General features: G+C 34.3%; 1 protein-coding gene across 40 annotated transcripts in view; it reads left to right on the top strand.

The window, feature by feature from the left end:
* The window catches only part of Lrrfip2 (LRR binding FLII interacting protein 2), an 86,394-nt gene that overhangs the window by 47,997 nt on the left and 11,338 nt on the right, over positions 1-27,059 (top strand). For 23 of the 40 annotated variants that reach the window (XM_046437704.2, XM_046437708.2, XM_046437703.2 and 20 more), the window contains 7 exons: positions 315-404; positions 5,665-5,709; positions 7,164-7,280; positions 10,242-10,313; positions 17,380-17,550; positions 20,272-20,364; positions 21,636-21,728. In XM_046437704.2, coding sequence (XP_046293660.1) covers positions 315-404; positions 5,665-5,709; positions 7,164-7,280; positions 10,242-10,313; positions 17,380-17,550; positions 20,272-20,364; positions 21,636-21,728 — 681 coding nt within the window. The remainder of the gene's footprint in view (positions 1-314; positions 405-5,664; positions 5,710-7,163; positions 7,281-10,241; positions 10,314-17,379; positions 17,551-20,271; positions 20,365-21,635; positions 21,729-27,059) is intronic. The other 17 variants (XM_058576555.1, XM_058576546.1, XM_046437720.2 and 14 more) reach the window with 7 other exon arrangements.

Here is a 27,059-nt window from a genome sequence, read left to right as displayed (position 1 = left end):
CCCCCTGTTGATGGTAACAGATGTCTTAAGCATACATTTTCTTGCCCTCGGGCAGTAAACAATCTATAGTATAGAATTCAAGTTAAAATGAATAAAATAGTTTATTTTAGGGAACTGTGATTCCACTTAGGAACCCCTTCTCTTTTCTTTTTACTTTTTTGAGTATTAATTGTGAAATTTTCTTATTTCATTTCATGGTATTTTATCACACACCAAAATTTAAACAAACTTTCTCCTTATTGGCTAATGTTTTTATCTTTTTCTTCTCTTTTTTCTTAACTTTTAAAGCATCTCATTTTTTTTCTGACTGAAAGGTTTCTGCTGCTGATTATTTTAGTCGCTCCAATCGTAGGGGAAGTGTTGTCTCTGAGGTTGATAACATCAGTATCCCAGATACGACCAGTGTGAGTGTATCGCATGTCACAATGATTCTGTCTTACACTTGTAACTAACAGTTAATATGGTAACTTTTTAAAAATTAGGAACTTTAATTTACTGCCTGGGAAATATTTATTTGAATCTACTAACATAAACTATAGCTATTTGTTTTGGACTGTATTTATTATTATGTCCTTTTGAAAAAATTATTTTTCCTGTGATTATTTTTGCTCATAGAACCCATCAGGAGCTTCAGGCAATTATCACTATTTTGCCAATTTGTCTCATCTGTTTTTTTACTCTTTTTCCTGAATTATTTTAGAGCAAATTCTACACATTTTGTCATTTTCCATTAATTCAAAATCTTTTCAGATCTATTATACCATTATCATACCTAATAAAATAAAAAAGCAATTCCTTAATGCCATCCAATTCTTACCCTATATCCAGATATTCCTGATTGATCTTACAAATTTTCCCCCTTTTTGAAGTATTGGCGCGTGCCTGTAATCCTAGAGACTTGGAAGGCTAAGGCAGGACGATTGAAAATTCAGTGCCAGCCTGGGCAACTTTGTGACTATCTCAATGTAAAAAAATTTTTAAAAAATTTCCCCTTTTGGCTTTGCTGAATCTATAAAGTGATAAGTAGACTTAAAAGTTGAATAAGAAAGTATACTACTTAGTAAAATGTCATTAGTTGATAACAACTGGGAAGAATCTGAATAGATTTTTTTTTTCCCCCATGGTGCTAGGGTTGAATCCAGGGCCTTGTGCATGTGAGGCAAGCACTTTACCAATTAAACTATATCCCCAGCCCCATGAATCTGAATAGATTTTAAACATGTGGATTATGGTGTTGTTTTGAAGAAATGTGTCTATCCATTGTTTTCACATTCATTAGGAACTGAATTAAGGAAAGATTGTCCAGCAGAGATAACTTGGGTCATTTGTCTTATTAAAGGAGCTCTAACCATCAGATTAGGATCTACCTGCTGATCTCATCTTTGTGACATTTGCCCTTTGTTGCTGGTATTAGTGTTGTTTTGCCCACTGACCAGTGCTGTCCTGATTATCAAGCACTTTGGAGGGGATGAATGGCAGCATTTCCTTCTAGAAAAGTTAGACATTAGTTTTCTAATGTCTAATTATAATTAGCAATTCAGGGATTATTTCAAATAGCTATTTCTGAACTATTTTAATCCTAGAAAATAATTTCAAATGTGGCCTTTTAAATATTCCTGATTGTTGGCTTTCAAACCTGCCTATGCAATAGTATCAGCTTGCTGTGGGTTGAATCAAGGACTCTCTCTACATATAAAATTAGACGATTACCTCCCAAGTCATTTTGAAATATTAATTTGCTTAGTAGCCTCTTCCCCCCCGCCCCCCAAGATATGGACAGTTACATTTATTTTGTATACTTGTTCTCATACAGATTTTGTTTCTGTTATTCTTCAATTTAGGGTGTCTGAGTTAATGGTTATGTCCTTCTTACATTTATTTCTTGGAAATTTACTTAGTAATTACACAGAAATGAAAAAGTTGACAGTTATTTAAATCTCTCCCTATCTCTACCAATTACATGTAACTCTAATGAAAGGGAAAAAAAATGTCTTAGAGTAGAGCTTGCAAATCTTGTTATTTTACAGTCTTCAATTCACTGGCTTTTATTAATGACTATATAAGGACTTATGTGATATTTTTAATATTATCTCTTTGAAAAGCCTAAAACATTTGCTGTTTCTCCATCTAGAGCAAGTAATTTTTCCTAATAGTATTTATTTCACAGAGCATGCTATGATTCACTTCATTGTAGACAAATAAAAGGCTGACTTGATATTGGTAGGCCCCTCACCCATTTTTAAAGATAAGTTGGAAATCTGCAATTTCACTGTGAAATATTCTGATTTTAAAATGCTGACAATAAATTCAAATTTTTAGAAGATACTTTTAAAAATATTTGTTTCTCTCTTTTTTTTTTTAGTTATAGATGGACACAATACCTTTACTTTATTTATTTTTATGTGGTGCTGAAGATTGAACCTAGGGCCTCGCACATGCTAGGCAAGCGCTCTACCGCTGAGCCACGGCCCCAGCCCCTAGAAGATACTTTCTGACTGCTCCATTGTGTGTACCAAATATGTTTTTATAGCTAATAGTTTTATAACTTCTGAGCTAAGAGGTGTTGAAAGTCAGGTCCTGATTCTGCAAGTCTGTATACTATTTATGGTCACCTTAGCTCTGTGGCATTTTTTTTTTTCTTTATTGGCTTCATTTTTGTTCTAAAGGTTTAACTGGAATAAAGGAAAATAATGTAAGTGTGCTAACTAAAATTTTGATGATTGCTAATAATTAAATCCATTTCTGATTGGAATTGTCAGCCAGTTTTGCTTTAGGAACTTATTAAAAATGATTGTTTTCTTCCCTTCTTTGGCTGGGGAATCAGATCTTCCATTTTGTTTTTTCTTTTTTCAAACAATATTTGAATAGCAATAACAAGCCAATACAGGTTGAGCATCTCTAATCCAAAAAATCAGAAATCAGAAATTCTCCAAAAACTGACATTTTTGGAGAACCAAAATAGTGTCACAAATGAAGAATCCCACTCTTGACTTTGTGAGAGGTCACAGTCAGTACTCTGGAACACTAAAAATAAAGTGTAGAATCATCTTCAGTCTATGTATATAAGGTGTACATGAACAATAAGTGAATTTCATATTCAGACTGGATCCCGTGCCCAACATATCTCATTATGTATATACCAATATTCTAAAATCTGAAAAAATCCAAAATCTTAACACTTAAACATTTAAAAAGGGATACTTAACCTGTATATGTAAATATACATATTTAAATATATGTAAACAGGTTTTATACACACACACACACTAAACAGAGGATTCTTTCTGATCTACTGACTACATTTAACAAATACACTATGAATACCTTTGTAGATTATAGTTTTATATCTTAAACATGATTACATTTTATTAAACTTGAAAAGCTTTTTCAGGATCTTGGCAGACTCTTTGGGTCTCATTATAAATATTAACTTGTCATTGCACTGCTGCTAGTTAGACATCCTGGCTATTGAATCCCCTGGGGCTTTAGAATACCAGATTTCACCTAGCTTTACAGTAAAAGTCTCAGAAGTGAGAGCCAAAGCATCTCTGGCCAAGTCACTGCAGCCACAATAACTGGACTGCAGCATGACTGCTCTGGGCATTTTTTGCTGGCTTAACAATCCCTGAGGTTTGGCGCATGATCTCTTTTGAGTTGCGACAGTTGGGATCTGTCAGAAGATAGAGAAAGTGGTAAGATTCAATGTTGTGATGGCCCAGTTTGGTGATGCCAACTTCTGAAATGTAAGATTATTCCAAGGTGATACCTTCTGCTACAAAATGGGTGAGTTTGGGGGTAATTTTTGTAAACAGCAAATAGGAAGAAGGATTTAAATAGACTTAGACGAATATTTTTATTTTGAATATTTCTTGCTTTTCTCCTTAGCTTGTTAGCAGAAATGAGTTCGAAAACACTCTGAGAAAAATAAGGCAGTTTATTCAGATATAGTAATTCTTTTCCTTGAAGAATAACTGGTTAAATATCAGGTAGTGCATTTTACTAGTACAGATTTGAGGAAGGACTATTACCTTTTAAGGCAATAATTGACAACATTAAAAAACAACTTTTGCTTACTGTTATTACTTGTTTGTTGCAAAACATTTTATATATTGTTTTAAAAAAATCCATATAAAACTGTTTTTTGAGAGTAATGTAGCAAGAAGTAACATTTAGAGTTAAATGTCTAATATTTCAGTTACTGGTATAATAAAAGGTGTTTATAAACATGATGAATGTGAGTAATAAAAAGAACACTAAAAACTTTTTAAAAAAATATGAGGAAGTTAAAGTGTTCTGAGTAGAACCAGTAATAATAATGTTTTGTATTTTAATAATTAACTGATGAAGGTTTTCAGATTTCTTCTCTAGTTTGAACTGGGAAGGCTGATGTAGGGTTTGGAGTCTGGGTATATTTTATGTTTCTTTAGTTAAACCCTTATGTGCCTTTTCCCCCTAGCGGTAATTGGGATAGTATATGCAAGTAAATAACATGAACACTGCATTTCATAAAACTGAGGTTTGGACCCAACTCTGACATTTAGTAATTGTTCAACCTTCAGCAAAATCTTTCACCTCTGAATTTTCCCCCTTAGCTCTAAAATCAGAAATTTAGACTAGAACTTTGAGGTTCTTCCCTTCTTGAAACATTGTCCAAAACAACCCCAAAGCCTTTCAGCAGAGATGGGTTGATTCACTTATGATATATCAGGATAACAGACTACTATAAAGCTGTTCAAATAAATGAGGTAAATAAATATATAAGTACAGATGGAGTATAGGATGTACTTATTCATATATCCAACAAATTTTATACTAAATACTATATATTAGATGTTATTATTGGTACTAGGTATACAGAGAAAAACAGGACTTCTGTAGAGAGATCAGACCCTAAGTAAGTGAATAAATATAGTATCAGAGTGATAAATGTTATGAAGAAAAATGAAATACTTTCTCAAAACATTGAGAATTTGGTAAGGGAATAGAAGAAACAGAATATATCTGGGACACTAGTATCAGAATTTTTAATGATTTACGGATTGGTTGCCGTTGGTGATTGGAGGTCAGAATATGGTATGTTAGGGAGAAAGACCTATTTCTGATATCACTATCCCCATTTTCTTTGGCCATGTATGCAAATATTACTTAAAACAGAACAAAAACATTCTTAATGATGTGAGGAAAAAATATTTGATGATTATATTTAATGTGCTTTAGTTTAATCTGAACTTCTTTGGCTAAGTATACTAGTCTTTATCTATTTGTGTCTTAATGTTTAGAAATTTTTTTTGGCTTTTGGTTTATCAGGACTTTTCTTTTGATATGTATACACTTTTGGTATTAACATTTGCAGTACTAAAACCTAATTTTATATATAGTTTTCTTTAATGCATTTTAAATACCATGAAAAGAAAATCTATCCAAAAATCTATCCTTTTAATGAATATTGCTTGCTTAATGCATGTCTTTCTTAGGATAAGAAATAAAGTTCTTGACATTTTGTCTTATATGTCTTAACTTTTATATTGGTTTTAGTATATTTACTTTTAGGTTTTAAACATCACTGAACTTGGGAAACTCAAATGAGATCACTTCTTTTGGCTCCTAAAAGAAAAATCAACATACTAAGCATCTTTTCTGATTTTTATCTCTGTTCTTTTATAGTTGGATGAAAAATCTGACAAACAGTATGCTGAAAATTATACAAGGGTGAGTATATAAATTCCTAAGGGAATTATGTTCTCAAGGTCAATTAAACTTTTCTATGACTTGTTCATTATTTTACTACAATTGGCCTGATGGAGCTACTCTTGCTCCCTTCATCTATTTCCTGTCCTTGACCCCTCAGAATTCCTCTTTAGTTAAATCATGTGAAACCCTGGGAAGAGAAAAGACTGCATTTTATTTCATTGAATGTCACCTCTTTAGCTTTTGGTTGTTCTTTTGGTTTTCATTCCTCTAGAAATTTATCCTGAGAAGCCATTAAACACTGGAATTAAAATGTGTTTAGGAGTGGTGGTGACAAACTGAGGATTTGATTTCTTTATGTATAAGTTATTTCTTTAAATAAAGTAACTTTTTTGTGTTAGTTTCTAACTTTAACTTTTCTTCTAAAAGTAGCTTTAGAAAGTTGGTTAAGGAAATCACTTTTTAGGAATAATTTTATATTATATCCAAGAAAGTTATATCAGCTTTGTCCAGAAGACATACAATGTAAGCCACTGTTTTAAGTATATACATTAGCCTAAATTTTCTTGTAGTCACATTAAAAAATTAAAAGAGGCAAAGTTATGTTATATTTAATACAAATATCCAAAATATTTCAACATAGAGTCAATGTGAAAAATTAATGATATATATACTTCTTCCTTTTTTCCACACTAAGCTTTTGAAATCTGGTATATATTTTATATTTAATCTCAGTTTGGTCTAACCACATTTCAAATGCTCAAAAGCCACATGTGGCTAGTAGCTAGCATATTGGACAACACAGATCTATATCGTTTATTAATCAGTAGCATACTCACATGAAATTAATTTTGGAAAGAGCAATCTGAATTCCTATTGATAGGCAGTGTTGTTGCTTTCAGCTGCAAATAGAATCTCTGTCTTTATCAGCAAAGTATTAGAAAAAGAAGAGATTCTTAAAGCAGTTTTAGGAAGTAAATAGGGGAAGTGCCAATTAGCATATCAGTTATAAAGGTCTAAAACTGCCTTAAATTAGTATATTGTGATCACACAAGTGCTATTTGAATATAGCAATGATTAACTTAGAGAATAAACAAACTAGGTTGGGGGAGGATGTAGCTTGGGTGGTAGGGGCTCAAAAAAGATTGTGAGAGGAAGGAAGGAAGAAAGAAAAGAACCACCTCCCATTAAAAACAATTTCCTTCTTGGTTATTTAATTCTAGATTCTAATAAGGTGTTTGAGTTAAGAAAATTATGCTTAGTAGGCCTGTACCCTTCTCTGATGGCTCTCTCCCAGAACAACTTAAATTGCCCATTGTGATGGTACTTGGTAACTTCCTGACTACACTGTTTTAGTATATCCATCTGAAGTGCACATCTGCTTCTACCACCCTTCTACCACCCCATTTTTAGTTTCCATAGCAAATATATTTTTAAAGAAATAAGATTCAAGTATCATATTTCTCTCTTTCTAGCCTTCATCTCGAAATTCTGCCTCAGCAACAACTCCTCTAAGTGGAAACTCATCCAGACGAGGAAGTGGGGACACCAGCAGTTTAATAGATCCAGACACCTCTTTAAGTGAATTGCGGGTAAACCGCAATTTTTGGTTTGCTTTTTAAAAAGTCTTCTGGTTTCTTTGTAGTGTACTGGAACTTTTAATATTTAACGTGACTTATTAGAAAGAAGTGACTATAAATGCCTTAAAAATAATTAATAATACAGTTTAAAAATTTGACTTGGATATTTCAGAGCCTGCAGGGAAAGAGATTAGATTATTCCTTTTTTTGTTCTCTTTCCTGAAATTTTGATGGTATTAGAATAAGTTCTACAAATGCAAAAAAAAAAAAAACAAAAAACAAAAAAAAAAACTAACTTTGTTACGTGTATAAAAGCAATTCTATCGGAATTAACTGGCCATATTTTAAATGGAAAATATGTGGGTTTACAAAGAAACAGACTGGGAAATATTCGTCTTTTGAGCCATTGTAGTAGTATTTGGCTACTTGAATATAGTTATCTTTTTTTTTCATAATAATATTTGAAGTAATAATAATATTTTGGCAACCAAAATACATGAGATAATGAAACACTTATTTGACTCGTTAGTTGTGTCTCTTGTCTTTTTAACCTTTTAATTTATAAAATGAAAACTTAAAAAAAATATACTTGAAAGTCTACTTGCTCAATCTGAAATTTGTGAGGAACAGAGAAGGATACTGAAAGAAATTGCCTTCCTCTCTTCCTTTCTTCATTCAAAATTTATTGAACACTTGGTCCTGGAGAAAGGAAACAAATTCTGGCCTTCAAGAGGCCACACTGTTTCATAGAGAAGACAAACTGATTCAAAGCAATAAATCCAGATTGTGTGATACTATAGTAATACCAAGAATAGGCTAAGTTAATTGAGAAAGGCATCATCTAAATTAGACTAGGAGAAGAGATAATAAAAGTCTTTTCAGAGAAGAACAAATTTGAGCCAGAGTTTGAAGGGAGAATAAATATTAATTAAGCAAAGAAGTTGAAGAGGGAGGATTTTCTTAGATGCATGCAGAGGACCAGAATGTTATAGCGAAGTTGCCACAGGATAGACTGAGAAGTAAGAAGCAGTGGTGGGTGAGAGGGAAGTCTGGGAAGAAATGAGGGCCCAATCACAAAGCATCTTCTATGCCAGCCTGAAAAGAATTCAGTTTTTTTTTTTTTTTTTGTAATTCTGGATAGATAGCATGCCTTTATTTTATTTGTTTATTTTTATGTGGTGCTGAGGATTGAACCAATGCTTCACATATGCAAGGCAAACGTTCTGCCACTGAGCTACAGCCCCAGCCCAGGAATTCAGTTTTCCCTTGACAATTCTGTTATATTAAGTAGGGGACCAATATTCTCTGATTTGAATTATTAAAAATAAATTTGGCTATAGTTCAAAGGAAGCATCACAATAGAGAAAAATAATAACCCTGTGGTTGAACAATAAAGATCATCAGATGGGCAAGTCAAAATGGAAGGGAGAAAATGTAAGAAACATAATCTGAAGTGAATATGTGAGGCTGGAAATTTGTTGGGCAGTAAGTGGAGGTGGGCGAGAAGAGATTAAGAGGTTTTAACCTTCTTTTAAAAGTGGGAGTGTTGGGCTAGGGATATAGCTCAGTTGGTAGAGTGCTTGTCTTACATGCATAAGGCCTTGGATTCATCCCCAGCACCAAAAAAAAAAAAAAAAAGTGGGAGTGTTTATTGTTTTCATGGATTGGATTGAGCCAGTAGAGAGTAAGGTTGAAGATTGAGAAAGAGAAGAGGATGACAGAGCAAAATGCTGAGCAAAGTCCAGGGTTCAGATGATCTTGCCTAGTCTGAAAGTCCCTTCCACTGACACAGCAGTGGAGGAGGTAGAACAGGTGGTGACCAAGTAAGATTGTAGGTAAGGTTGGAACAGGAGTCTGGTTTGAGAAATGGGCTGGACACAAAAGAAGAGTTGATCAGTCCAGCATAGCTGTGGCATTGAAAATGTCAGTATTTATTGAGCTTTTACTATTTATAAGATGTTGAGTGCTGATGGTGCATTTTTGAATAAGACAATTTCCTGCCTTTGGATGCTACATTCTAGTGGGACAAAAGGACATGAGAATAAGGTCTTCCATTCTCAGACTGAACTCTCTCTTTAAATGACCACCTTGAAGGAATGAGATTTTGTGCCCTAGCACCTGGTTTCTGATAGATCCTTAGTAAATGTTTGTTGAATGAATCAATGAGTAAAAGACAAATCTCCCAGGGAGGGAATGAAGTGGGCAGGGGAAGCATAATACCCAAAATGTGTATGATTGGCCTTCAGCAGTTGATCCTGCCTATAATAGCAGAGTTGCATTTGGGGCCCTCTGGCAGTTATGTCCCACCTGAATTGAGTATCCAAAATAGACCTTATATAACAGGGTCAGGCACAAGGGAAATAATATTTTCCATTTAAAATTTGACCTATTTTAGTTTTTTTAATAATTCAGTGGTAATATTCAGAGCAAATGCTTTTCTTATCATTTTTGTGGTATCATCAGGTTAAAATGTCTCATTTAACATTGTATTCAAAATATGTTTAACTTCCCTCTCTTTTTCCCAAATTAATTGTGGTCAGCAACCAAGTCATTGAAAGATAACTTTGTTCATAATATTTTTGAAGCTTACACATGAATCAAAGTTGCTAATAATTGATTTTACTCTATATTTTACTAGTTGCAGGCTAAAAATTATTTAAGTGATTTATTAAATTAAAAATTTTATAATTTATATACCTTTTTTCTGTATACAGCCCTACCCCCATTTACTAATGTTGTTTTCAGTAGAATTAGTGCCAAGAAAATATTTAACATTAGCTTGATTTCTCCAGACCTTACACCAGCCCCACTATCAATTTAACCTATTTGCCCTTTTAGTGGTTTGGGGTAATAGCTTTGGTTTCTTTTAGTTTGGAATGTACAAAAATAAGTCGTATTTTCATCTGACTCTTTTAAGACTTAAGATATGTTTGTGCCTGGTTTTATGCAATGGTTCATTCCTATGTCCTGCAGGATATCTATGAACTTAAGGACCAGATACAGGATGTAGAAGGGAGATACATGCAGGGGCTTAAAGAACTAAAGGTATCAGGGTCCATTTTGCAGCCCAAGCATGCTCTGTATGCAGAAGTGTTGGTTATGGTGACTTCACAACTTCTGTTAACCCACTGCACATAGCTTTACTAACAGTGTTTGTCTTTCAAGCATGTGCTTAACCTGCAAAGCATAGGAAAGGCAAACTTTCAATCTCTGCTTGTTTAGATGTTGAGTATAATTTTTGGAATATTCAGCAAATAATTATACCTTACAGTTCTGAAGACTTGTAAAATAGTCGCACATCTCTTGTGTTTTAGCCATAAAAATTTTAATTGGGCAAACACCTAAAAATATTTCAAGAATTTTTTTTTTTAAATTGAGAATTGAACCTTAAAATTCTTCCAAGCTAAATGAAAGGATTTTATTTATTTCTATCATCAAATTCAGTCAGTATTAAAAGCAAGCATAAGAAGCAAATGAGAGGGGCTGGGGATGTGGCTCAAGCCTTAGAGCGCTCTCCTGGCATGCACGCAGTCCTCAACACCACATACAAATAAAGATGATGTGTCCGCCGAAAACTAAAAAAAAAAAAAATATATATATATATATATATATATATATATATATATATATATATATATATATATAAAAAAAAACAAATGAGAAAGTATTATTATAAATATCCCCTTTGGAGGAAGGAATCAGAAGATATGAGGCCTATATTTTCTTTTTGTTTTTACTTAGGCCAAAAAGATCTCTAGTGCCTTAAAGAATTTGGAGGTAAATTTAAGTGGGCTTTATCTTTTCTCAACAAGGATGACTAGTAGCTTTCAATATAAATATATGAGATAAGGGGTATGGAGTATAGCTCAGTGATAGTGTGCTTGCCTAGCATGTGGGTTGTAAATAGCATTTGTTACCATGTTCTTTCCCCACCCATGTTTCATTATGAAGGGTCAAGCCTAGTTTTATGAAGAAACCCAAAGTTTAGGTCTGCATATAGTATCCTGATTTGCAATAAAAATATACACCAAGTCTCTAAAAAAGCAAAAGCAAGACATTCAGAAAGGTGACTTAGGATATGCTCAAAGGACAAAGCATGAACCTCATGAGCAGGACATGATTTGAAGTAGCTGCGCTCCCAGCCACCACTTTCATGCCGGTGCTTTGGTCCATAAGAAACTTAAATGAAGTTCAAATTCAGGACCACAAAGGGTGGGAAGTCCTATAGGGAGTATCCATGAAGGAGGCCTGAAAGCTGCTAATAAGACCATGTATGCCTGTAATCCCAGTGACTAGGGAGGCTGAGATAGGAGTTAAAAGTTAAAAGTTAAAAGCCAGCCTCAGCAATCGCGAGGCACTAAGCAACTCAGTGAGACCCTGTCTCTAAATAAAAAATATAAAATAGAGCTGGGGTTGTGGCTCAGTGGTAGAGTGCTTCTGAGTTCAATTTCTGCTACCCACCCACCCCCCCCGCCACCAAAAAAAAAGACCATGTGAGGTTGAGTAAACATCAGGAAAATTTAGTTAGTTACTCTTCTCATATAATCTTATTGGTCTAGTCTTCAGGATTTAATCCTGATTTAAACTTTTAAAAACATGATTTGTAGAAAAATCTTGGGTTCAGGAAGCAAATTCGGTACATTAAATAAATATGTGCATATTAAAGTCTCATACCTAACAGTGTATCATCAGGAAAGCAAACAAGTGATTCAGAGGCAGTCTTGTTTTAATTTTTAAAAGATGTTTTCTCTTGTATTTATTGCATTCTTTGAAGTATACAAAAGAACAGCTTAGATTTGAGACATGAACAGTTATGATCCCCCCCGCCCTTTTTTTTTAGTTCATGCTAGTATATAACTGAACTTGACTTCAGATTATGTTTATCCTTGGGAGGAAAGTCTATCTGGTGATGAAGCATTGTGTTGTGATATATTCTATTTTAAAAAGTATGTTGGTTCACTGCAAATGCCATTATTCTTTTTTTGTGGGGAGGGTGGGTGCCAGGATTGAACTCAGGGGCACTCGACCACTGACCCACATCCCTAGCTGTTTTTTGTATTTTATTTAGACAGGGTCTCAACTGAGTTGCTTAGTGACTCGGTTTTTGCTGAGGCTGGCTTTGAACTTGTGATCCTCCTGCCTCAGTCTCCCGAGCTGCTGGGATTACAGACATGTGCCACCAAGTCCAGCAACATTATTCTTGATTATTATGTTTGCCTTTGGAGTGTTTTCCTCAAGTCTTCTTCCCTTTATCCTTTCTTTAATCAGGAAAGTTGAGCCTTCAGCAATACAGTGTTTATCACATTCCATAGTACTGTTTAGTGTGTACTTACCCATAAAATGCAGTAAAATATTTTTGAAAAACAAGTGAACTAAAAGATTTTTAATGATTTTTATAAATTAAAGAACTAAGTTAGTTTTAAAAACTATTAAAATTGATACCTAACTAAATTTTAATGTGAAATGACAGCAGTAAATAAAGGAATGTAGTAAATCTTGTTTCTAGCAACTGAAAACTTTCCAAGACATTAAAAAAAGGCAACCTGTAGCATACAATGTATAGTATATAATTTATGTTTAAAAACATAAACAGAGGCAAGCAATAACTGCATATGAATGAATAAGAAATGCCTGATAGGTTCTCCACCAAACACTGATGTCTCTGGAAGGCACATGGTCAAGGAAGAAATTTGCTTTATCTGTATTGTTTTTCTTGCAGTGAAAATCTTATCATGTTTTGCTTAGGTACTTTTAGGAGCAGTTGTTTTTTTAACTGGTAGATAACATTTCAGAATTACTAAAAATATTCTTAAAATCTTGGCTTACTGTCTGACCAAACTTAAATTACTTAGCCTCCCTGTCATCTGTTATCTACACAATGGGGATGATGGTAAATATCTGATGGAGTTACTCATAGATTATATTCAGTAAGGCATATAAAGAACATGTAAATACTTTATAATACCTTGCAATTATTATTAGGTATTATTGTCATAACATTAGTCAAGAACCTACCTGAAGCTGGGTATGGTGGCACATACCTGTAATCCCAGCTTTTCCAGAGGATAAGACAGGAGGAACACAAGTTCAAGATCAGTCTTGGCAACTTAGTGGGACCTTGTCTCAAAAAAATTAAAAAGGGATGGGGGTGTAGTTCTATTGTGGAGTACTCCTGGTTGAATATCCAGTTAATCTCCATCCCCACCCAACACCCCTAATCTTAGAGGCCAGGGTTTGACCCTGTATATTTCTAAAAATGTTGAATGCAAAACTTCCTCTTGATAATTTGAGAGGCAGGACTGGTACTAAGATATTCGATGTATCTCCCTCAAACTTTTAGCAGTAGAGTATTCTGTGATTTTTTCAGGCCATGAGGAAGGACACCAGCTTACCTTCACAGCAGGCCAAGAGGAAGGGGCGATACCAGCTTATCTTTTCGATCACTTGGGTCCAACATAATCTTGATTTAGCCAAAAAAAGTCCATCTTTGGTAAATGTTTTTTGGTAAGAAACGGTTCACACTCCACTTCCTTGATGATCTTAGCCTGAATGGATGGATCATCTTCCACTCTCCCAAACACTTTAAGTGTGTATCACCTTTACTAACACTTGACATATAATGACAAATAGTTGATAATATTTATGGATTTCATATTCGCTATCTCGGTCTTTTCATAAATTTGGAAATGTTAATCAATTTGTATAGTTTCATAGGTTATTAACTAGGTTTTGAGATGTAGAGGACAAGAACAAAACTCATGCATCTTTGTAAAAGTACATAGGTACTTGGTTCATTTTTATTGATCATTTTGTAATTAAGACCTTTTAGAAAATGTTCTTCCAAATATTTCCCATGCCTTTACTTCTTAGAAGAAGTGTAGGAATAAAGAGAGAAATGAGTTTGACTTAAGTAATCCCAGGAAGAACTAGAGGAGTTAATAGACTATGGGTATAAGTATTACATTATAACTTGGCCAGTTCAGTTATATACTAGCCTCAGCAAAAACTGAGTCGCTAAGCAACTCAGTTGAGACCCTGTCTAAATAAAATACATCATCATCATTTTATTCTCAGTGTGTGTCTACTGTGGGCACACACTGAGAATAAAATGATTAAGGTATCATGTCCATTAAATCAAGTAGCACACAAACTAGTTGAGGGTTTTGGTCATAGGGCTCTGAAAGTTTGTCCTAAGAGTTATATGGGCATTTAAAAATAAAAGAAAGAATATGAATTTATACTTGGAGCCACAGGGTTATGGACTATAATTTAGTTAAATATGTGCCTGGAATACTAGACCTGCTGCCCTTTACAACATTACTTTTAGAACTTGGCATTTTTCCACTGTTGTTTCCAGAAACATCTTTTTAGAATGGACAACTGATTGATGAAATCTTAGGCGTGAATAAATATTAATATACATAATAAATAAATTAGTGTTGTCATTTTATTAGAGAAAAGAATACATAGGTATATACAGTCAGATTTTAAGCCTTTACCCAGTGACTTCAAAACTTTAGGGTGCACAAGAATTACCTGGAGCCTTTTAAAATATATATATTGATATTGCTGGGCTCTACCTCCAGTTTTTCTGATTCAGTGGGTCTGGGAGGAAATTGAAAATTTGCATTTTTACCCTACCGAATTGTGTTAAGAACTTTTTTTTTTTTTTTTAACTATTAGCTTGTCAAATGAACAAAAATCATACTAAATTCTGCATTACATTAATATTCTATTACATATGTACTATTATACAGTTGACTTTGCTTATAATCTTTATTTAGACTGAATGTTTCTAATACTAGTTTAAATCTTTTGTGAAGCATGATTTTGGAGAGAGAAAGAGAGAAATGTATTTGTGTGTATTCTTATTAAGGTATAATTCACACACTATAATATTTTCCCATTTAAGTGCATAGTTAGTGGTTTTCAGCATAATCACAGAGTTGTGCACCTACCGCTACAACCCTAGCTTTAGAACATTTCATCACCCCAGACACAGAGGCTCTGTACCTATTAACAGTCATTCCCCATTCTTCCGCTCCCACTCCCATCCTCAGCCTGAGCAGCTGCTAGCTTTGTCTTTATAGATTTGCCCATTCTGGAGATTTCATATAAATAGAATCATACAGTATGTGATCTTTTTTGGTTGTTTTTTCATTTAACATAATGTTTATAAGATTCATCCATGTTATAACATGTATTGGTATTTTTTTTAATGACTGGATAATATTTCATATATAGATTTACTTACTACATATCATTTACTATTTTTGCTATTATGAATAATACTGCTGTGAACATTTGTGTACAGTTTTTATGTAGACCTATCTTCATTTTTCTTGGGTACATAAGTAGGAATAGAATTACTGGATCATATGGTAACTCTATATTTAACAGTTTGAGGAACTGCCAAACTGTTTTCCAAAGTAGCTATACCATTTTACATTCCTATTAGCAATTATAAGGGATCCAGTTTCTCCACATCTTCCCTAAAACTTGATACCTTGTTTTTTTCTTTTTGATTATAGATTATAGCCATTCTAGTGAATGTGAGGTGATATCTCATTGTTTTTGGGGGAACTAGGGAATGAACCCAGGGATCCTTTCACACTGAGCTACATCCCCGTCCTTTTTATTTTTTATTTTGAGACAGGGTCATGCTAAGTTGCTGAGGGTCTCCCTAAATTGCCCATGCTGGCCTTGCACTGGTGATCTTCCTTCCTCAGCCTCCCAAAGTTGCTGCAATTATAGGCATGAGCCACTACACCCAGCCTCATTTTTTGGTTTTAATGTGCATTTCCCTGAAGTCTAATAATATGGTTTTCATGTGTTTACTGGCTGTTTGTGTATCTTGGTTGGAGATATTTCTGAGTCCGTGCCCATTTTTAAATTGAGTTATATTGTCTTTTATTGTTGAGTTGTAGGATTTCTTCATGTATTCTAGCTATAAGTTCTTTATCAGTTATAGGATTTACAAATATTTCCTCGCATTCTGTGGGTTGTCTTTTCATTTTCTTGATGGTCATTTAAAGCATAAAAGTTTTAATTTTGAAGAAGTCTATCTTTTAATTTTATTTGTAGGGGGTTCATAAGCTTTCATTGTTGTACCTAAGAAACCACTATGTACCCCAATGTCCTGAAGATTTACTTATATTTTTTCTCTGAAGAATTTTATAGTTTTAGCTGTATTGTTCATTTTGAGTAATTTTCTGTGTGGTTTAAGATAGGGGCCTAAATTAATCCTTTTCATATGTGAGTGTTCAGTTTAATCTATCATTTATTCTTTTCCCATTGAAATATATGGCCATACTTGCCAAAAATTAACTGATTATAAATGTAAGGATTTAGGATTTGGAGACCTTTTCCCCTTGAACCTTGGTTTGTAAAAATTTGTGCAAGTATTTTTAAAAATTTATTTCTAGAGCTTAATTTCTTTTTCTAGGTGAAATGTTTTTCAGTTTTGCTTTTAAAAAATCAATAGGTACAAGTAATTACCAAATTAAATATAATTATTAGAAAAACATTTATAAGCAATTTTAGGTAGAAGTTTTGAGGTATATAAAATATCAGGCATTTTGTGGTAGCTCTCTTTTAAATATTTGTTTTTGTATTGCTCACTTATAAAAAATGATTAAAATTTGAATAATTGCTAGAAGAAAGTTTACATATTTACATTAGCATTATCACACACAGTAGGAAAGTATGGAAAACAGATGTTCAGGAAGTGGCAAAATTCTGTTGTTATTGTTATACTGTATTTTGAACACTACCAGGAGTAACATTTCTGAAAATATTAATGATTCATTATTTTGTGACTCTTACAAATATGTTTTCCACATACGTGTACACCTTTCAGAAGCTATATTGCTGCTTCATTTGTTTTCTTGGTGAGCAGAGAGGAAATATATTTCTTAGAAAGGCTCTATTGGCTTATTATCGTCTTCCTGTTTTATGTGCATGTTACTAAACATGGAGTTCCCAGACTGCTTTTATTTTGTGAAAATGTATCTTTATATGTTTGTGCCAGTGCTATAATTTCCTGTGATATTTCTTATGTACTATACAATGAACATATTTAAGATACCAAGCTGATGACTTTATCATTTAGGAGTCTTTGTCTGAAGTGGAAGAAAAATACAAGAAAGCCATGGTTTCCAATGCACAATTAGACAATGAAAAGAACAATTTGATCTATCAAGTGGACACCCTTAAGGATGTTATTGAAGAACAGGAGGAACAGATGGCGGAATTTTATAGAGAAAATGAAGAAAAATCAAAGGTAATTGCCTATCTTGTATCATACCATTTTATTGGATCAGACAATAAGATCCAGCCATTTAAAAAGTGATGAGGTCAATAGGGATTTGGAGGTTTTTTTTCCCTGTGATCTCCAAATCCAGCCTAAAGAATGATGTGTTAGCCAAAACTTAATGGTCCAAGAAACATTAAAACAATTTTTTTTTTAATTTTTTATTTTCCCTATTTTTATTTTAGCACATTTGTTCAGCATGTGCTCTTTTTTTATTTTTTATTTTTTATTTTTTCCAAGAAACATTTTTGCAAAACTGTTTTGTGTGAACACGTTTTCCTTTCTCTTAAGTATACCCTTAGGAGTGAATTTGCTGGGCCATAGAGTAACTCTCTGATCAGTTGAGGAATGACAGACTGTTTTCCAAAGCAGCTTCACTGATTTACATTCCTTACCAGCAGTTTATGCAGGTTCTGATTTCTTTGCATCCTCACCAACACTTATTATTGTCTGGCTTTAATTCTTGCCATCCTAGTGGATATGATTTTGATTTGCATTTCCCTGATAGTCTGATGCTTTGGAGTAGATTTTCATGGGCTTATTGGTATATTTTCCTTTGAGAAATGTCTATTCAGATCCTTTGTCCATTTTTTAAACTTGGATTATTTGTCTATTATTGAGCTATACGAATTTTTATAAGTTCTGAATACAAGTCACTTATCAGATACATGAGTGGCAAGTATCTTCTCCTGTAGACGTTTTACTTTCTTTTGCTTTATTAGCTTAAGTCCACTTTAAAGAGAAACTTCCTTATTTCTTATTATTCAGATGAGATGGTTTACATAGGGAATGGGTTTACATAAGGAAGGTAAGATAAAGGCTTAATTCTTTGCCTTTATTTACAAGTTTTCAAAACAAGGAATTATCATTATGAAGTCATGAATTCAAACATTTGAATTTTTTTCAGTGCATTGCAGCTTTTATTCTTATTGATGCTCAAATTGTCCCACTTTTGGCTAGTGTGAGCCTCTTCAGGTTGATTCCCCACTATTTTTGATGAGTCTAATTGTTTGTCTAAAGTCTAAAGAAGTCTAAAGAAGCTATCTTTGCTTTCTGACAGAAGAAGATGTTCTTGCCTCATTTTGTATATTTTCTGGCCTAGGCTTGGAATCAGCCATTTCCCCAATGAATCCTCGTCCTCTTTCAGTGGAGCAGTATGGATGATAGGGGTGCTTCTTGTCCCTGAGTTGCTCACTGTGTATAGACATTTATTGGATATATCAGGGAAATATGTATGTGGGGCTTCTGTTTGTTTTTTAAAGAGAGAGTTTTTTTTTAATATTTATTTTTTAGTTTTTGGTGGACACAACATCTTTATTTTTATGTGGTGCTGAGGATCGAACCCAGCGCCCCGTGCATGCCAGGCGAGCGTGCTACTGCTTGAGCCATATCCCCAGCCCCTGTTTGTTTATTATGAGTTCATGCTGGTAGTCCCAGTTTATATTCAGGACCTTAGGGATTTTACTTAACTTCTTCTGTCTTAATATCTGTATCTCCTTTTTCCCACACTGCAATTTCTATTTCTCAAAGTCACTGGGGATGACAGCAGTTATGTTACATTTTATTCTCACTGCTTTATTCCATATTACTCAGAATAGCAATACCAACATCAACACATACATAATTACTGAAAGGAGTGAAACATGTTTGGTTTGGTATGGCCTTTATTTTTGCTAGGCTATGTATAGCCAAATTATTGTTTTAAAAAGTTACTTGAAATAGTTTTCTCTCTCTGTGCTTAGGTTACTCTATCTTCTCTATGAATATATAGTTAGGTTCATTGCATTTTATATTCAGTATGTATGTAGGTGTTGCTTTTGGGTTTTAATTTATATTTTTATTGTAAAAAGCACAACATAAAATTTATTATTTTAATCATTTTATTTTACTATATTTTCTTATTTATTTTTGTAGTACTAGAGATTGAACATAGTAGTATCACCACTGAGCTACAGTCCCACCCTGTCTTATTTTTGTTTTTTGCAATAAGATCTCACTTAATTGCCTAGGCTGACCTAGAACTTGTGATTCTTCTGCCTGAGCCCCTTGGTAGCTGGGTTTACAGGCACATGACCCCATGCCTGGCATTTTAAAGAGTATGGTTGAGTGATGTTAAGTGTATTCATTCACATTGTTGCGCATCAGATCTCTAGAACTTTTTCATCATTTTTTTTCCTCCAGTATTGGGTATTGAACCCAGAACATGCTGCCACTGAGCCAAATCCTAACCCTTTTTTATTTTTTTATTTTGAGACAGGGCCTTGTAAGTTGCTCAGGCTGTCCTTGAATTTGAAATCCTTCTGCCTTGGCCTTCTGAGTTACTAGGATTACAGATGTGCACTACCATGCCAACCTAAAAAGTTTTGATTTTTATGTAGTTTAATTTATTGCTTCATTTTCCCTTATTGCTTTCAGATTTTTGAATCATTTTAGGTAAAGTTTCCCTACCTTTGGTTACTTTTTTTCCATTAAATTTCTGTGTAGTTAATTGGTTCTCTCTTACTTGCTTTCTCATATGAGATGAAACTTTTTAAGATTTTCAAATCTTTCTGTGGAATTTACAGTTTTCTAGGTTCCTACAAACCGGCAGTCCAGACATGTGTCTGAAACTCACACTTGGCCTCTGTGTTTTCTCACATATGTTCTCTGCCATGACCCGTATAAATGATGATATCTTTTGTTTAATAACAGGAGCTAGAAAGGCAGAAACATATGTATAGTGTGCTGCAGCATAAGATGGATGAACTTAAAGAAGGCCTTCGGCAAAGAGATGAGCTTATTGAGGTATGTCCATGAACTGTGGGAATACTCAATTTTGATAGAACATGAGTTGATTAGGATGCAGGTATGTGTGCTGGGAGAAGAAAGGTAAAATGCTACAGAATTCATTGTGTCTTCACATTTGGCTGTCTCCTAAAAAATTTTAAATATGAAACATAAAGGCAGATTTAAAACAAATTATGACTATGAACCCTATAAACATTCCCCCTTCAATAGCCCAGTATTTTAAACATTTTAAAAGATATGGTTGAGTAGTGTTAAGTGTATTCACATTGTTGTATATGAGATCTCCTGAACTTTTTCGTCTTTATTTTTATACCTGGTATTAAACCCTTTGGCACTCCACTGAGTTACATTTGTTGGCTTTTTTATTTTATTTTGAGGTGGTCTCCATAAGTTGCCAAGGCTTACTTCAAATTTGTGATCCTCCTGCCTTAGCCTCCTGATTATCTCGGATTACAGGATAATCAGGAGGCTAAGTCAGGAGGATCACAAATTACAGTATGAGTAGGGAAAGTTGGCAGTGATAATTTACCAATAATGTATAACAAAGCAACTTAAGTACAAGAGGATATCAAGTAAGTATCATTGCCTAATTAAAAGAATTCTTTGAGAATTGCTAAATGTTAAATTCTGGTTTTTCTAACTGATGTTTCCTTTATAATTCATGATGTTCCTACTATTATAGATTCTGCTAACAGAAAATCAGTTATCAAGCTAATACATGTCTTATTTTTTTTAGTTCTGTTTTAAAATATAAAATTCAAAAATCCTACTTATTCTCTGTGAAAAAGGATCATTTGTTCATAAACAATTCTAGAAATGTAAGTTGTTCCATGTTTGGGAAAAGCAGTTATCAAAGAAAGAGTACACATATGGAGCCACATGTACACAGAAATCTAGCTGGCTTGCTGCCACATAACTGTGGTTGGAACAGTTATTCCCAGTCCCCTTGCTTGGTTTTGCTTTTTTTTTTTTTTTTTGGCGATGCTGAGGATCAAGCCCAGAGCCTGGTGCATACTAAACATGTACTCTGCCAGTGAACTGCACCCCTAGAAGCCCCACCCCAACTTTTGTAGGGGCAAGCCAGTGAGACTCCTGTTGCAAGACCCTGGATGTCATCTTTCCTTTTAGCAAACCACTCTTGCCTTTTCTGTTTATCCCACACTTTTAAAAAGTTTATCAGCTTTATTTTTTATCTGTTTTCCTCCCTTTGATTCCTTCCCTTTTTTCTTCTGCTCTTTTATTACTTCTCTTCCCCTCTTCCTCTGCAGGAGAATCAGCGCATGCAGCAGAAACTAGACACCATGACAAAAGAAGTGTTTGACCTCCAGGAGACACTTCTTTGGAAAGATAAAAAAATTGGGGTATGAGATGAAGTTGGGCTTTGATTAGAAGCTCATCATTGATGAGGAATAGACCAATAGAATTTAACTTAGGGACTCCTAAAAATCTGGCCTTTCGATTGTTCTTGAGTGAAATATGATTAGCAGAAGACAGAGGGTCTTCCATGGGAAAACCTGATACTGTGCCTGGAAAGAATTCATCTTTCCAGCCGACTTGGAGCTTGTGAAACCTATGAGTAGAACTTTAAAAGAAGGTGTTCTTCTTGCTCCTAGGAACCATATCCAGAAGCAGCCACAGGCATTTAATTCAAAGTTTGTGGGTAGTTTGATATGTTTACAAGAATCTGAATAAGAAGCAGAAAGACAGGGAGTGGGGATAGGGAAAAAGTTATGAGCCTCCTATAAATTCTCAGTGAATAAAATGGGAAGAGATTAAAATCAGTTCAATTATGGAAGTTGATAGGAATGTTAGACTAGGGTGAGTTGCCAAACTGTGACATCATCTTTAATTATAAATCCAGAACTCCCTAAAGCAGAGCCCAGATAAGGGAAAAATTCCTCATTGCTTTTTTGCTTAGTCTTGCAGGTAGATTCCAAGTACTCTGGAAACTGAAAATTTCCCACCAGTTCACCTCAGGTGTCCTTCAACTGACAATCCTGTCTTTTGGCATGAGCTTTCTGTTCTGCCCTGGGTCCGTGGGTCCTTCGTAGTTGCCAGAGGCTTACCTTTTTAGGGAAAGGAAACAAAAAACAAATGAGGAAAGTCTTGTTTTTATTTTTTTGTTTTGTTTTGTTTTGTTTAAGATTAGATAGGGCAGTGAAATGTTGGCAGAGATCCACAAAAGCACTTGTGGATGTGACAGACATGCTCAGATGTGAATGCTCTGCAATAGATCCTTCCCTTTTAGGGCCATTCTGATGCCCAGCTGGTGGTCAGCTGTACCCCATTCTTTTCACCATTCCAGGTACCTCATCTTCAGTTAATAAACACAAAGGAGTTCATAGATCAAGAATTTAAAGAACTAAACTACTTTTAGATAATTTTCTGATGCTTAAGTTACTGAGTTTCTGAAACTTCATCCAAACCTAGGAAAGCTTTCTGAGGGATGAATGAGCAACTCTATTAGGCATTTTGAAATTGTGGTTGTGAACTACTGATTTTATTTAAACTTTTACTTGGGAACTATAAAATGAGATATGAAAAATTTATGTTACAAATTAGGCAATTTGTAAAGTATAATTAAAAATCTAGTCATTGTCTACAGTGGGCTTCTTTTAGGACTTTACATAATTTCCTTTAGCACAAATCTACAGATCCGGGGTTTCTAATTTGTATAGTTGTCTCAGTTTTTGAGACTGAGTATTGTGGACCAGTCTTAGAAACTCTTAAAACATTTAGTTCAATAAAATGTTCTTTGCTACCAAACGGGCAGGCTGATGGTTAAGTTATAAACTTGGCTTTTTAATTGTCTGGACATTTTTTGAATGAATAACTGGAAGTCTTTATTCTGTGGCTGTACAATTATGCATTCCTTTGACTTCTTAAAATTAAACATTTTTAATTTTGAGAACATTTTAGAGTCACATGCAACTATAAGAAATAATACAGAAAGATCCTGTATGCCTTTTATTCTGTCTTCCCAAATGTTCCCACATTGCAAAACTAGTATAATAAATATCACAACCAGGATACTGTATATAATAAGTTGAGATACAGAAGTTTTCCATTCCCAAAAGGGATCTCTATTCCCTGTCCCGACTCTGGTACCCAGGAACATTCTACCACTGAGCCATATCCCCAGCCCTTTTTAGTTTTTATTTTGAGACGATGGTCTTGCTAAATTGCTAAGGCTGGCCTTGAACTTGTAATCCTCCAGCCTCATCGTTCTAAGTCTTTGGGATTACAGGCATGCACCATTGTGCCTAGCAGATCACTCCTCCCTTTTGGCCACATCTACTACCCCTGTCCCTCCCACCCCAAGCTCTGTTTTCTATTTCTATACTGCTGCCATTTAAGAATGTTTTATGAAAAATTGTTCTAAAATACAAACAACATACAATTTACCATCTTAACCATTTCTTAAGTGTATAGTTCAGTGGCATTTAAGTATATTCACAGTGTTGTGCTACTGTCACCGCCATCCACCGCCAGAATTTTTCATCTTCCCCAGCTAATACTTTGTTCCCATCAAACAGCTGCCATCCCTGCCAGCCATCTTTTTACTCTATCTGTAGGTACTGTACTGTATGAGTATAATCGTATAGTATATAGTATTTGTCCTTTTATAAGTGGCTTATTTCATTAAGCATAATCTCTACAATAATCAGTATTGTAGCATATGTCAGAATGAATGTCCTTAATGAATGTCCTTAATTTTTAAAGTTGACTAATATTCCATTGTATACCACATTTATCCATTGATGTACACTTGGGTTGCTTTTCCCTTTTGGAAGTTTTGAATAATTCTTCTGTGAACATGGTATACAGTTAACTCTTTGAGATCATGCTTTCAATTGTCTTGAAATACTCAGCAGTGGATTTGCTGAATCATATAGTAATTCTATGTAAATTTTTGAGGAACAGTCATTCCATTTTCCATAGTGACTATGTTCTCTTACATTCCCATTAGTAGTGCACAAATATTCCAATTCCTCCACAGTTTCTCCAATACGTGTTATTTTCTTACTGTAAGTAGCCATTATTATTATTATTAGCCGTTCTAATAGATTCAAGGTAATCCTCTTTTAACTTTGAAGACACATTTCAGTTATGGTCAGTGACTACTTAATACATCATTTGTCTCTAGCATCATTTCCAAGATTCAGATTTTGTGACTTCCTGCTGAAATATGTCTGTTATTCCCAGGTTAGAGTTCAGTTTTTCTAGTTGTTCCTTCAATGAGCTCAATGGTCTTGCCTCTAGTTCCACTGCAGTTCTCCCCAAATGCCCATGTGTAGAGTAAGTGTATACAAAGGCCCTGTGTGCTTGGCTAACCCATCATACATTTGTTCCCATTCTGAGTAAGATATTTGAGGCCCAGAACAATTATATGGTGATTTAACCTGTTGCCTCAAAGTTCAGCCATATATATTGCATATATCTCTGTTTGGCCTTTTGACCAGAATTTGAGGTTAGGTTAGGGATAAAAAATTATTTAGATCTCCACAAACATGTACTCTTTCTCTAAAAAAAAAAAATCAACTGTAGGAACTATTATTGCATGCAAACACAAGGGTAGTTGTTATATATGGTCAGGTAATGCCACAGGATTGCAAATCCAGCATGAATACGTTTTATCCAATTAGAAGGTATTTTGGTAGTTTTCAAACTTTGTGGTGAAATGGACAGATATACAGGATATATTTTATTTTCCCATCTACAATTGTGGGAGGATGAAATTAAAAAGTCTAAAAGTAAAAATTAAAACCCAGCAGTACAAATGTGGAAAGAAGAGAAAATGTCATATACTAGCATTTGCTAGAATTCTTTGTTTCAAATTGGTCTGTTCCTAAGCGGTCTTTTATATTCAGTGGTATTGTTTCTATAGAGCATGTTGTGACAGTGATCATTTACTCAGTTACATGTGGTGATGCATGGCATAATTATGCATGCAGATACCAATAACTAAAAGTACCTAACCCAGCAGAAATTAAAGTGTGGCTATCCGCTGATGGGAAGATATCACTGTGCTTTGTTCTCCTGATGTTTCATTTGTTAATAATCTAATAGAGTGTTAATGCTATCCCCAAGTGTTGGAGTAAAGACCATATGGTACTAGAAACTCAAATTAATTTACAGGTAGATCGTATAATACAAATATAAACTATAAAAGGAAGTTAGCTCAACTGTGGTTAGTGCATAATCCTGCTGTAATCCCAGCAGCTCTGGAGGCTGAGGCAGGAGGATCAAGTTCAAAGCCAGTCTCAGTAAGAGTGAGGCACTAAGCAATTCAGTGAAAACCTGTCTCTAAATAAAATACAAAATAGGGCTGGGGATGTGACTCAGTGGTTGAATGCCCCTGAGTTCAATCCCCAGTTACTCTCACTGGCCCCTGCCAAAAAAAAAAAAAAAAGAGGAAGTTAGATATTGACATTGCAATTGGATAAGAGCAGACTTGCCCTGTGACCTACTTTTCTATCATCATTTGGGATGATAATCAAGTAACATAATGCAACCTCTATAGAACTGTGATATAAAAAAAACTGTATGCAAGGTCTTTGGAACCAAAAAGAACTAGATTCATTTTCTGGTCTTGCCACTTACTGTGACTTTGGGGGAAAACCAACCAACCAATCAACAAAAGGAAGACCCCACCACCACCACCACCACACACACATACAAAAAAATACTTCTCTGAGCCTCAATTTTCTGATCTATAAAATGAGGATAAGACAAGTAGTACATTGCAGAGTACATAAAGGAGATATTTCATATATAAAATTACATATAAGGGAGAAATTATGGGTACATAAAATAGCTCCTGCTATATAATTTGTGTTCCACAAATGGTCATTGCTATGATTCCTTTTTAGTCCCAATTTGGCTGCAGAATAGAATTATAATAATTTTTAAAAATTGTTCGATTGTATAGTAACTAAGCAGTTGGCCCACTTTGAAACCTAGTCAACTAAGAGATAAGTTTACCTGTTGTAATTTAACTTCTTGGGTTTATGGGAATGCTGGAAGAAAACATTAAATACAAGAATAAGTATATAGAGAGACTTTTTGAAGTAGCTCAGTTGTGAGGTCCCTGCATAGATTACTTAAGGTAGTAATGTTTTAAAGTCTGGGTTACTACATAGTAGATTTGATTTTTTTCTGCTTTTGCATTGTCCTCCTTACCTTTGATAGTTCTGAGATTCAGGGAGTTCCCAGTGGAAACACCAGTCTGCTTTCTCTGAACCTCTCCTGTGGCCTTGGCTACTGCAGGTAGTGCTCTTTGCTGAGTACCCCTTTAAACCTCTACCCTTGGGGTGAGCACTGTTGCTATCTCTACTGTTTATCAGATGAGGGAATTGAGGCATAGGTAAATTAAATACATGCCAGGACCTAAAAGCTTTATCCTGGAACCCATAATCTGTCAGCCTCCATAGGTGGGCTATATTTATTTTGTCAATGTTTTATTTTTGCTTTTCACATTTTGAAAGTACATCAGAAAACCAAATGAATCTTAATTGTATTTTATTAAATTAACAGAAATCCTGGAAAATCCCTTTGGAGACTTGCTATTTTGGACTAAGTGGTATTTGAGTATTTTGCCACACTATTTGGAGAACAATCATACAGCCAATATTTAATTAAAATAACTTACGTATACTGGTTATTTTTCTTCCAAAACCAACTTTTTATTT

Source organism: Marmota monax, unplaced genomic scaffold (assembly GCF_021218885.2).
Source record: "Marmota monax isolate L192 unplaced genomic scaffold, Marmota_monax_Labrador192_F-V1.1 WCK01_AAM20220418_F8-fsc00021, whole genome shotgun sequence".
Lineage (NCBI taxonomy): Eukaryota > Metazoa > Chordata > Mammalia > Rodentia > Sciuridae > Marmota > Marmota monax.
This window is presented reverse-complemented; position numbering and strand designations above follow the sequence as displayed.